Genomic DNA, 13,619 nt, shown 5'->3' on the forward strand with positions numbered 1-13,619 from the left:
GTGGAGGAGCGGACACTGTTTCCTATAAAGTTCACTGGCCCTGGTAAAGCAGTCAGGAAGAGAACAGGCCCGGGAAGCTGAGCACACTTGCCCAGGCATGCAGGGGCTTGGGTTCTAGGGTAGCTGAGCTGAATTCTGGCGCTGGACTTACTGGCCACCTGACTGTGCAGGTGGCCTTCCCTCATTGTCCTCATCTGAAAAACGGGAACTGTTGTGTGTCTGTCCTGCCTGTAGAGGTGCGCCTAGAACATGGTGGGTGCTCAGTGCTTTCCATCAGAGCATCTTCCTCCTGCTCACCTGCAGAACACACACCTTCTCATTCCTGTAGACCTGGAGGGAGAGGGTTAGCGTGCAGGTCAGTATAAAGGCAACACAGGGTGCGGGAGAGGGAGCAGACAGATGGACACGCACTGAGCAGGAGCAAGGGCAAAAGGTCTGAACTGGATGGCGCTGGCAAGCAGCTCCACAAAGGGCCCAGACGAGACCCTGCAGCAGACTGTGGGTTCTGCCCCTGTGAACCACTTTCACAGCACAGTCTGCTGTTCCTCCGTCCCTTCTAGCTTGTTCTGTGTGGCAAACTGTCGTCTCTCCTCTTGGCTTGCTTGGGGCAGAGAAGCCTGTCCAACTGAGTCCCCCCATACATAGAGGGCAGGCACAGCTGGGACAACCAGGCAAAGCAGGGCTGTCAGAACTGTGCAGGGACTTGGGCTGCCACCCAGACTATTTCTGTCTTGGATGGAAGGCAGGATCACTTTCTGAGACAGGCTCGACTTCGCTTTGGCTGTGGACTCCACAGGCAGCTTGCCAGGGCATGCTGTTCTGATCAGGCAGGGCACTAGGTCCCGAGGAAATCCGCTAGCAAGGCCGAGTCACAAGCTAAATGAACTCTGCTTATCTGGAACAAGCAAGAGCTGGCGAGCTGACTGCCTGCCTGTATGGCAGTGGGGAATTTTTGGAATGCAAGTGATTTATGCTTCACTTATAAGCAAGCAGAAAAATAGGGTACTGAGGAAGGGGTTCATGGGAGGTAGCAAAAAAAAGTGGAGGGCTTTGTTTTAAACTGGAAAAGCAACTTGTTAATAACCCAGAGTTGTAAGGGAAGGAAAGATTAAGTCACATAGACTGACCCCCTTAAAAACCACAGCATGTGCTGGGTGTGGTGGTGCACCTCTGTAATCCCATCAACTTAGGAGGTAGAGACAGGAGGATCACAAGTTCAAGGCCAGCCTGGGCAACTTCAGGATATTGTCACAAACATTTTTTAAAAGGGCAGGGAGTGTAGCTCAGTGGTAGGGCACCCCTCAGTTAAATCCCTGGTACCACAACAATGAAGTCTGTGAGCCATGGTAGGATACAACTCCTAGGGCGACTGTGGGTGTGTGGTGAGCTGGTGGGCGTGTGGCTGTGCCTGACCTGGAGGGTACATTCTGCACGAATGGAAGCAGTGCTGCTGAAACAGGGAACTGCGCTTAGGCCTGGGAGCCATGGTAGCCAGCCAGAGCATGGAGGGCAAAGTGAGGAGGTGGCCTGGAGGAAGGTCCTGAGGCAGGAGCAGTGAGTGCTTCCAGACCGAGGGCATTGAGTGCAGAGGGTGGGGAGAGTAGCATGCTTGAGCCTGGTGACAGGAGCCCCAAGGCCACCGTTGAGAAGTGTGTGTTTCTCTTAGATCGTAGAGACGGAGGGCAGCTGTGATGCCAAAGGCTTCTGTGTTTCTGACTGTGAAGAGTGTTCCTTCTTAGGAACAAGAGATCAGGACTGGGATTGGTGTCGTTTTCCCTTCCTTTCACGCACCACTGGGAATCAGGAATCTGAATGAAGTTCACCTCTGCCCTCCTCGAGGCCTAGGAGAAGCCTCCTGTGCCCTCACGAGACTTTTTCGCTTGGGCCGCTCTGGGGCAGTGGCCCGCGGGTGGGTGAGGACCACGGTGTGCTAGCAGGCTCTGTGGGCAGCTCTCAGCCTGGTGGTGCCAGCTCCTCTCATTCACACTGGCATCACTAGGCCACTGGGCCTGTGTGGGTGTGCTGGCGAAGTCACACTTCAGAACCCAAAGGACGCCTTGTGTTTAGGCAGGAAGAGTTTCCTGGCTCCACTGGCTTGGGGCATTCATTCCAGCTGTGCCAAGTAAGTGTAGGCTGCTCGCCTCGGTTCTGAGTCCCACTCCTCCCCCCAGGCTAGTCTGTGTGTCGCTTGCTAGTGTAGTTGCCTTCTTTTCTTGGGAATCAGACCTGTGGCCTCACGCACACTAGTTAATCACTCTAGCACTGAGCAACAGGCCCAGCCCTTTCTAAATTTTATATTGAGACAAGGTCTCATTAACTTGCTGAGGCTGGCCTTGACCTTGCCACCCTCCTGCCTAATCCCTCTAAATTAATCTTAGATTAAGATGTGTGCCACTCGCCTGGCTGCACTGTGGTTTCTTAAACCCTGCACTGGGATGTGTGTTCTCTTGAAAGTCAGGGAAACACAGAGCCCTGGTGTTTGGCTCAGAATAGGGTCCAGAAGCCCTGTTTTGCGGTTCATGCCAGGATCAGCAGATGCCAGAGCCATATGATGCCCCAGACCAAGTGTGAGGTTTTCATTGCTTCCCTTCCAGTTCTTTCTGCCTTTCCCTTCGCAACCCTGAGATTATAACATGCGTACAGTGGCATTAGGAATGCGCAAAGCCACAGTACCTACTTGTGGGGCTAACACCTGATCAGATAGTCAGAAATAGTGCGTTAGTGGCGTCCTGTCCTGGGAGAAGGCCTGGCATTGGCAGAAGCAGGTCTTGATAGCATTACTGGGAGAACAGACCAGCGTGGGAGGGGCCAAGGGGCCTTAGTGTTCCAGCAAGAGAAAAGCCAGGGAGACCTATGGGGGACTGTTGAGGATGACCTCCAGCAGGCCTTCCTGGGAGGAAGAAACTAGGAACCTGCCGCTCTGCTGTGGCAGGGAGACCTTCCTCTTTCCCTGGCTCCACCAGCTCACAGTCAAGCAGATGGGACAGTGTGGGTGAAGATGGGCCTCCCACCAGGGAAACAGGAGAACTGGAAAGTAGCCCATCTGGCCTTTAGGGGCTGCATCCTGCCTGTACTATTGAAGGCAGGAGTGGAGAGCAAGCCTTGGAGGGAGCAGCGTGACACTTTAACAAGCCATCATCTGAAACTGGGCTTACATTAGCACTACCGTTTGCCCAGTGCTGTGGCCTTGGGCAAAAGGCTTAGCCTCTCTGAACCTCGTTTTGCTGTTGAGAATAAAAATATTTATCTCAAAGAATTATTGGGAGGATTCACTGCGCTGTTTCTAGTGAGGACTTTAGTACACTGCTGACACATAGTAAGGCCACATCCAAAAGTGAACTCTTATTAGTATTGCTATTTTAGTATTCTCAATTAGTTTTTCAGTGTGCCAGCCATTTGTGATACTGGTTTTGATTTTTTAACCTCACTGTTTATAGCTTCTCAACAAACTCATTGATAATACCTTTACCCGATTTTTGGTGAGAATACCAAGCGTTGGAGAGGTGAGGTGTTTATGCTCAGCCACCCAGTTTAGCTATAAGGCAGAGCCAGGATCTGAACTGAGGTCGCCTTGGCGTCAAAGCCCTTGCATATTTTTAAATACTCTTCTGCAGGCTGGCTTGTTTGGCCAAGGTTTCAGAACCTAGGCCATACCTACAGGCAGCACTGCTGTTGAGGCTTGCTATGAGTATCGGCAAAAGAGACAAATAATGGCAGGCTTTGTGCTGTGCACTTTGTATTGGTCATCTCGTTTTTTCCCGTCAGATGGTCAGGTGAGTGAAGGTCTGACTCAGAATTCGAATTCAGGCCTCCCTGACATCAAAATTGTGCTCATGCCAGGCGTGGTGGCACACACTTATAATCCCAGCTGCTTGGGAGGTTGAGGCAGGAGGATCACAGATTGAAGGCCAGCCCCAGCAACTTGGTGAAACCCTAAGCAACTTAGTGAAACCCTGTCTCAAAATGTTTAAAAATCAAAAGAAAAAGGGCTGGGGGTGTGGCTCAGTGGTTAAGTACCCCTGAGTTCAATCCCCGTTGCCCATGCCCTTGCCCATCTACTGTCACTAGATGGTTAGGCTGATAGCTGCTCTGTGAGCAAGGAGCCAGGATCTTTAAACTGTTACTGCTTGTGTACAGAAAGGGAAATGCACACCCGCTTTGGGCTTTTACCTAACCCTTACCCCCTAACCCTCACCTGCCCTCTCACCCTTTCATCTTCCATTGAGGTGAGGGGGCAGGACTGCAGCTGGGTCCTCAAAAGGAGTTGCACTATAGATGGGCCTGCGGCATGTGACCCAAAAGAAAGGCCTGTTGGTGCTCCCAAGGCCATTCCTCTGAAAGAGAGCTTGGATGTGCTGCCAGGTGAGTGAGTTTCTGCCTCTTCTGAGTTCTCAGCACCCCTGGACCGTGAGGATCTGCTGTCCTTCTCCTTAGAGGTTATGAAAAGGGAATGGTTTAGTTCAGACTCAGCCTTCAGAGAAGTCTACCAGTGTTGTCTTTAGTCAGTCCTGGGGTGCTGATTAGATATTTTCAAAGGACGAAAGTGCTGAGTTTTTGTATCTAAATATAGAAAGTAAAAAATAAGTCAGTTTGTCTTGGAGGAAGTATTGATTTGTTTCTAGAAAGGAAACTTCAGAGGAACCACGTCCTGGTGTGAAGGAGCAGCAGTGAGGCCTGTTGCAGTCAATTGCAAAAGAGTAGAAACTCATTTGGATATTTCAGAAAGTCAGGTCCATCCTGGGCAAGGAGGTGCTTCTCCTCCTTGGTTTCCTGTGAGGAACCCATCCTGCCAAGTGCTTCTGGCCTCTCAGGAGCCAGGGCAGTTGAAGGGCCAAATTATGCTAATCTTGGCACTGGGGTTATAGCTCAGTGGTGGAGCACTTCCCTGGCACGTGTGAGGCACTGGGTTTTATCCTCAGCACCATATAAAAATAAATTTGATACAGGTGTTGTGTCCGTCTGCAACTAAAAAAAAAAATTTTTTTTATATACAGCACTACTTAGCCCATGGGGAGGGCCTTAGTGCTGGAAGTGGGCATCCGTCTAAGCCTTCTGGTGTCACCTGGATAACTTTGAGAAAGACCAAGTCTGATAGCTCTGTAAAGAACCTACCTGACAATATGTGCTAAGCAGATATTTATTGAAAGCTTATTTGGAGGTCCTAGCAGGGGAGTGCGGCTATTCATATACCCTGGACCAAAGGACAGTTGTCCCCTTCTTCAGAGTATGCAGCTTCAGGAGGGATGCACATGGAGTGGTGAGGGAGAAAGGGGACACCCGCCTAGCCAGCCAGGTCAGCCACATCAACCCAGGCAATTGGAATGATAGATGTTGCAGATAGTGAAAGAAAGAATAGACCTTTTTGCTTTTGTCTATTACTTTTTAATTTTTTTATGAAAGTCATACATGACTATGGTTAAAAGATTAAATGATACCTAAGAAACTTGCTTAGATATAAAAAGCAGAAGCTTTAATACTTCTTAGAAATGTTCTATTCCTAAAGTATCTTGTATCCATTTATTTTATTGACTCATGGAATTTTGGAGTCAGAGAGACCTTAGAAACCTGGGCTACCTTCTGGAGTGGCAGGTCCCAACTGGCCAGCAGCAGCAACAGCACCAGCATCACCAAGGATCGTGTTAAAAATGCAGGTGTTTGGGTTTCACTCGAAACTGATGGAATCTGGAATTCCAGAGCCTGTACTGTAACAGGCACCCAACTGCTCCTCATGTGTGCTTGATTTTGAGGCCTAGTGATATACAAGGAAATAGAAGACCACAGACTCTAGAATCAGACAAGGTTCAGATCCCATCTTAGAGTTCACTGGCTGCCTGACCGTGTGCGTGGTACTGTACATCTTAGCCTCAGCATTCCCATCTGCACCTCGGGAGTAGTTGGAAACCTGTCTCGAAGGGTCATGGTAAGAACTGGTGAAAACATGTGGCAAGCACTTCCGTGTGGGCCTCACAGGTCGTAAGCATTCAGCACGTGGTTTCTGATGGTGAGCAGTATTGTCTGTCTGCTAGGCTGGACAACAGTGTTCCAATCAGGTGGTTATTCAGTGCCGGGTGCGGAGGATCAAAAGCTCTGGCTCATTCCAATAAATGACATCTGTAGCTATTAGTACCTATTTTATACATTGAGAGACTATTTGCCATCCTGTATTTCCATTCTTAGTCGAAACTCTGTTCCCTGGAGCCATTGAAACGAGACTGTTCTACATGGCATTTGTTCGGATATTTGAAAATAGTGACCTGGGCCATTCTGAGCTTTTGCTTGTTCTGGTCCTGAAAATTGACTTAAACATAGAAGACATTTGAAACCAGTAGAAATGTTTTTTTTTTAAAAGAAAGGAGGAAAGCCCATAGCTGGGGCTGCACTTCAGTGAAGTAAGGCATGGGTCTTTGGAGGATCCTGGTGGAGGGATGCCCCTGAACTTAAGGTTGGTACTTTCCTCAGATAGATTGAGGGTCTGGAGTAGACACAGTGTGTGCAGGCTGCTATTAGTAAGAATTCTGCTTTCTGCCGTCCAGCATGAACCAAAGTCACACAGGAGTGTTTCTTTGGGAACCTGGGGATACTTCACAACACCCCACTTGGAATCCAGTGTTTCTGCCTGGAATCTGCTCCAAGCCCCTTGTCCTTTTTCCCTGCTGTGGTCAGGCCCCTTGGCAAACTGCCCTGCTCTGTCCAGCATCCTGGCTCTTACCCGTGTGCCTGCCCTCTAGACACTTGGGCCTTCGTGGAATTCACTGTCTACTCTCAGTTTTGTTTTTGTTTTTTTGTTTTTGTTTAATTGATGTTTGATTAGTAGTTGTGACGTACTGTACTAGCCAAGCTAATGATACCTTTCCTAAATTATGCTGTAGTGTCAGATATGACAGTTGCAGAACTGCTATTTTAAAATGAGATTTTATAAAATAAACACACAGATTACAGGAAATACTAAGTTGATGATTAATTTAATACAGCGGAGCCGCTGGCCTGGTGCTTTCAAGTAGTGTGCTTTGTGAGGTCTTCTGCTGAGCTGTCCCCAGGCCACAGCCCTCATCACCCCAGGCACTAACTTGCTGTTTGTCTTCTGCCTTTTGATGCTGGAGTAGGTGGCAGGAGGAGAACATGCAGAGGGACTTCTGTGTCCATGTGGAGGATCCCAAGGTGGCCCGAGACTTTTGGATCTGCAGTGCAGGGAGTCTCTCTCCACCTGGGACTTAGGAACTGTGACATAGCTATACCATCACAAACTTTTTTAAGCTCCTACCATTTGTACCCCCCACTGTTGTTTTTTTTTTTTTTTTTCCCTCATTAGGGAGGGTTGATATTCATGGAAAAGGAAGAGAATTTAGGAAATTGTTTTTGTTTGTTTTTGAATGGAGGAGTGAAAACTCGAGGCTGCCCATAGAATTTGTCCAGAATGCGTGTAACCCTGAGATGTGAAATGCAAGGGAAGTTTAAACATGTGAGGATGGTGTAGAAAGCCACTGAGAAAACAGCCTGTGTTAAAATCACAGATTCGAGGGATGGGGAATGGGGTCCCAATGACAGTAGGAAACATACTGTCTCAGAAGCCTTGCAGAATGCTCAGGACCCATGGGCTTTGCCCAGGTGTAGTACTTTTGGGGAGACTATGGCCTGGACCCCAGCCTGGTGGGTGTAGTGAGGCAGTATGAGCCTCAGCCAGGCAGCTTCCGGAGCAGTGTGAAGACCAGTGTGGTGGAGGCCCCTGGGCTCTGCCAGCCTTCTCATAGCAGCTGTGCAGCAGGGCCAGCTTCACCCTCTGAACCTGGGCTCTTCTCAGCTGTATTGTCTCCTAGCCAAGGCTCCTCCCAGGACTTGTGGAAGACTCGATGGTACCATGACTCACGGGTAAACAAGTGGATGGTGGGTGTGGGAGCATCTTTCTCAGCGCACAGCACAGCGTGTGCTCACGTGGGGAGAGCACAGCCATGGCAGCTCCTTTGTAAATGGGTGCTGTCTCCCTGGGGCTGGTCCCTCAGCCCCCTTTTCTCTGGGGCAAAAGACCTGTCTGCACTTAGCAGTTTGAAGCCAGGATGACTTATGCACCAGTGCTCTGCAGCGTTCACCTGCTGCCAGGCTGGGACCCACACCACCACCTTTATCTCACCTGATGGCAACCCTCACAGGGGCAGCTGACATTGAGACACTGGGCTCAGGACCTGATTGACTTCAGGCCTGGAGCCACCTTCAGTCCCTTTCAGCAAGCCAGCGTGTTCTTCAGAAGGGACCTGTGGTGTCCTTGGCCAGCAGATCCCATCTTGTTTTCCACAGCACTGTCATTGTTCTTTAGGTTTGTGATCTTGGTGTGAACGGCAGACTCTCCTTCTCTGGGACAGGGAGAATGGACTCAACAGATGGTGCTCGGAATCCACTCCAAGTTGGACAGTGTGTCCTCTGGGGACAGGGACTGGGGTGGGGTAGGGATGAATCTTTCATTTGATATTTTATATTCAGTGTTGTTGAAGTAATTGATTTGTACTGTTGACTTTTTCCTTACAGTGTGTTCCAGATCAGTTGCACAGAGATAAAATGTTTAAAAAAATATATACAAGGAGGGAAAAAAACAGACTGCCTGATATAGGAATAGGAAAAGCCATTCTAAGTGGAAAACACCATTAAAAGTGACTAATCTGGGCTGGTGTTGTGGCCCAGTGGCAGAGCACTTGCCTGGCATGTGTGAGGCACTGGGTTCGATTCCCAGCACCACATATAAATGAATGAATAAAATAAAGGTCTGTCAACATCTAAAAAAGTATTTTTTTAAAAAGTGACTTAATTTTGAAAACTTAATTTTTTAAATTATCTGATTCTTAAAATTTAACAAAATTAAAGCCAGGCATAGTGGCACATACCTGTAATTCCAGCAACTCAGGAGGCTGAGACAGGAGGATCACATGTTCAAGGCAAGCCTCATTGATTTAGCAAGGCTCTATCTCAAAATAAAAAGGGCCAGGGTTGTGGCTCAGTGTCAGAGAAGTCCTAGATTCAATTCCCAGAATCCCAACAACAACAACAACAAAAAAAAAACATAGTTATTTCTACTCAAAGAGGTCTCACCGGTACAAAAATAAGAAGCATTCCAGTAGGAAAATTAACAAGAATGTGAGTAGCAAATTCACGTAATAAGGAATATATCTCTCCAAGATTCTCTTAATCTTACTTGTCAAGAAACAGTTGTGGGGGCTGGGAATGGAGCTCAGTTGTACAGCACTTCCCTGGAATGCACAAGACCCTAGGTTCAATCCCTAGCACCTTAAATAACAATGAAAGAAATATAATTGTGGATTATTTTTACAGTGAAACCTTGGAAGAACCTAAACAACTAATGATAGGACTATTTTAGTTTTTCTATGCTTTAGTGTTCAGAATCATGTTATATGGCATTCCTTTTGCTTTGTATTTTGTTTTGAATTACTAGGGTTCAAACCCAGGGCCTCAAGCATGCTAGGCAGGTACCCTACCACTGAGCTGCATTCCAACCCCTAAGAATCATGTTGTAAAAATATAACATTTAGTGATAAAAGTAAAGTTTACAGGCTGGGCGCAGTGTTCCATACCTGTATTCCCATCTACTCAGGAGGCTGAGGCAGGAGGATTGCAAATTTAAGGCCAGCCTCAGCAATTTAGTGAGACTTTCAATAACAGCAAGACCCTGTTTGAAAATAAAAAATTAAAAGGACTGGGGAGATACCTAAGAGGTAGGTCGCATGCCCCTGGGTTCAATTCCCAGTACTTTGGGGAAAAAAAAAATAGTAAGTTCACAGTATACTTTGTAATTGAAAACAGTGGATAAAATATATTATCATCATTTTTAAAAATGAAAAACTTGAGAGTATATATCAAAACAAAAGTTACCCTCAACTGCTTCTGTTACCTTAAATATGCTTCTGTGCTATTTTTGCCAAAAACAAATATTTTACTTGATGGATTGATCCCAGGGGCTTTTTACCAAGAAACTCCATTCCAGTCTTTTTTTTTTTTTTTTTTTTTTCCTTTTTTACGGTGCTGGGAATTGAACCCAGGGCCTTCTAATTGCAAGACAAGCACTCTACCAACTGAGCTATGTCCCCAGCTCAATTCCAATGTTTTTATTTCTTATTTGAGAGTCTCACTAAGTTGGCCAGGCTGGTCTCAAACTTGTGATCCTCCTGACTCAGCCTCCCAAGTGTCTGGAATTACAGGCCTGCACCACTGCTCCCTAGCCAAGTATTTTAAATTTTTTAAGTGAAAAAGAAAACGTGGGGAACATGGGTTGAAGCATGTATAAAAATCAAGTGAGAAAAAACACACTTGTCCTGGTCCTCTCACACAAGTGCCTGGTGGGCTCTCCCAGGGCCCCTTCTGCCCTTACATACAGTCAGCTCCCACCTCTGCTTCCCAGCTCCTGCTCATAAGATCCCTGCTTGTTCATTTCCCCTCAGGTCTGAGCACTGAAGGCATCTACCGGGTCAGTGGGAACAAGTCAGAGATGGAGAGTCTGCAGAGACAGTTTGATCAAGGTAAGTCACAGTTAGACTACCAGTGGGGCCTCCAGGCACTTCTGCCACCCGTCTACTCAAAGCCAAAGCCAAGAGGTGCTGGCTCAGTGACTGAGAAAAAGATCACATATGGCTCCAGTTGAATTTGCCTTTGGGGTCACAGTGCCAGGAAGGAGTGGGGACCAGACCATGTCAGAAAAACAAAGCACCACCCCTGCCCAGGCTGAGCCAACCTCGCCACCCTCATCACCATCCACAGATGCCGTTCCAGGTTGTTCGATCCTCAAGGGCCTTACCTCCCTTGACTGGGCAGGGTGATGACAGCAGGTGGAGATGAGGCTGCGAGCTCAACCACAGCTGTCCCCACAGAGGCCCTGCGTGAGAGAGTGCAGAGATGTTTTGGGATAAGCTGAGCCTTAGACCCAGACTCCCAGAGTGGAACTCTCAAGAGTCTTGGCGAGACCTGGGACACGCTAGTACACAGTCATACATCACTGAATGTTGAGGGACACCTGAAAAATGCATCCTTAGGCAATTTTGTTATTGGGCAAACATCAGAGTGCACTTACACAGCCTGACAGCCACAGTGTTGCTAGGTGATATCGACTTAGGGGATCACTATTGTATGTTCGGTCTGCTATTTACTAAAAACGTGGTGCGGGGCACTGTGGTGCTCACCTGTAATCCCAGCGGCTTGGGAAGCTGAGGCAGGAGGATCACAAGTTCAAAGCCAGCCTCAGCAACTTAGCGAGGCACTAAGCAGCTCATTAAGGCTATCTCTAAATAAAATACAAAAAGGGCTGGGGTGTGGCATGTGACTGTATATGCATAAATCTGAGCAGCCGTTAGCCCCCCGAAGTGGTCACAACAACATCCGTCAGCAGATGATACCTGCAGAGAAGAATCAATGAAGCATGCAAAGAGAAGGAAAGTGAGAGAAGTGGTCAGTGGGGCCACAAGAGCAGGAGGAGCCAGAGGAAGAAAGCTGTGGGCTCACCCTCCCTCCATGGAGGACAGGGATGGAGACAACCTTCAGGAGGTTGGTCAATGTTTTTGTGACCCACCTTGAAGCAAGCCAGCCCTTCAACAGGGTCTCCTTTGTTCCCTGGGAGGGAGGGAAGTGAGCAAAGACAGCACCACATCACAGCCAGACACGTGGAGGCAAGTGGCACAGAAAACCAGGGCACAGGGGTGCAGAGGTGGGTTCTGCCCAGCCACCTGGGAGAGTTGCTGGTCTCAGCATATGCCCCTGGACACCAAGCTCTTTTCAGCAGTCCCCATGGTTGCTGCCTCCTTCCTAGTCTGGACTCATCACCTCGGCACAATCCCCAGGGCCTCAGGCTTTCCCTGGCATCTTCCTAGTGCTTCTGCGTAGCCTCGCTGTCTTTGACTTCCTTTCAGACCAAACCTGGACTTGGCAGAGAAAGACTTCACGGTGAACACTGTGGCAGGCGCCATGAAAAGCTTCTTCTCAGAACTGCCAGACCCCCTGGTCCCCTACAACATGCAGATAGACCTGGTGGAGGCGCACAGTGAGTACTGCAGCCAGTGTGGCTCAGAGCCTGTGGCGGAGTCCAGGGGCAGCACTGCCCTCAGAACGGACACTCTGGTTCTTGGAGCTGAGCTTTGAAGGACGAAAGGAAAGGAGAGATATGACCAGAGGGACCTCAGATTGGTCCCTTCCTCTGTAGACAGTAGGTGCTCGTGTGGGGGTTATACCAAGAGAGCTGCAGGTTCCCCAAAAACTGTTAGTGTGTGGTTTGGTGTTGGACTTGGATTGAGTCCCTGCTCCTTTGCTTGTGGCCGACTTAACCCTCCCTGCACCTTAGTTTGCTGTGGTCCCTGCCTCCTGCTGGCGAAACTCGATGTGGGGAGGTCCGCATGCAGGCTGTGAAAGACCTGTTTTGATTTCCTTTCCCTTTCTGCTTCTCTTCTGCCCCTCATGTAACGACATTAACATGGTCTGCAGCCATAAGCCTCTTAGGAAGCCACCTTCAGAGAAAAAGGGTCACCTCCTTGGCACTGGCAGCACACGAGCACCTGTGTGTGTTGGTGGTTGGTGTTGGTTTTGGTTCTTGAGGATTAAACTCGGGAGTGCTCTACCACTGAGCTACATACACAACTTAGCCATTTAATTTTTTTTTTTTTTTTCCCCCCGTAGTGCTGGGGATTGAACTCAGGACCTGTGAATGAATGCAAGACAAGCACTCTACCAACTGAGCTATATCCCCAGCTCCCTTTATTTTTATTTTGAGACAGTCTCATTAAGTTGCAAAGCCTGGCCTTGAATTTATAGTTTTCCTGCCTTAGCCTGCCAAGTTGCTGGGAGGACAGATGTGTGCCACTATGCCCAGCTGAGCCCCTCTGGGTTTTGTGCAGTCTCTGGGTGCCAGCTTGCCTGTCCTGTCAGCTGGCTGTTTCTGCCTTGACCTGCCTTTCTGTGGAACTATCCATCCACTCCATCCACGTGGGGGACCTCCCACCAGCCACCTTTGCCTGGCCTTTGTACAGTGCCATGGAAGGGGCCTGACCTCAGAGCTTCCAAGCACCTGGTACTTCCTCTCTTTTTTAACCAAAGGCAACCTGCCTTCCTACTCTGCCCCTCCAGTGGACCAAGACCCAGAAGCAATGTTGCTGGGCAGCTGCAGAAGGTGCAGTGTCTTTGCCAGCTGACAGTGATGGGGTGGAAGAGGAAAGGTGTACTTCTCCGGCCCTGGGCATGAGTCTAAACTTGTCAGTGCCCAACTCAAAAGGGCTTTATTTATTTATTTATTTATTTATTTATTTTTAAGTATATTTTTTAGTTGTAGACACAATACCTCCATTTTATTTATTTTTATGTGGTGCTGAGGATCGAACCCATTGCCTCACATGTTTTAGGCAAGCACTCCACCACTGAGTCACAACCCCAGCCCATCAAAAGAGGGACTTTTGAACAAGCACAGTTTACTCACAAGGCTGGTGACATGGCAGAACTCTTAGAGGTTGTAGATAGCGTATCTCTTGAGTCCTGGGTCCTGGACCCTTAGAGGCTGCTAAGAAAGCAGGTGCTGAGCCAGGCACAGTGCAAACTCCTATAATTCCAGTGACTCAGGAAGCTGAGGTCAGAGGATTGAAAGTTCG

General features: G+C 48.5%; 1 protein-coding gene across 1 annotated transcript in view; it reads left to right on the plus strand.

The window, feature by feature from the left end:
• Arhgap35 (Rho GTPase activating protein 35) overlaps window positions 1-13,619 on the plus strand; it is a 110,408-nt gene that overhangs the window by 90,440 nt on the left and 6,349 nt on the right. Inside the window, 2 exon segments of the mRNA XM_047527659.1 lie at window positions 10,440-10,521; window positions 11,898-12,028. Of these exon segments, the coding sequence (XP_047383615.1) occupies window positions 10,440-10,521; window positions 11,898-12,028 (213 nt within the window).

This window comes from Sciurus carolinensis, chromosome 16 (assembly GCF_902686445.1).
Source record: "Sciurus carolinensis chromosome 16, mSciCar1.2, whole genome shotgun sequence".
Classification (NCBI taxonomy): Eukaryota; Metazoa; Chordata; class Mammalia; order Rodentia; family Sciuridae; genus Sciurus; species Sciurus carolinensis.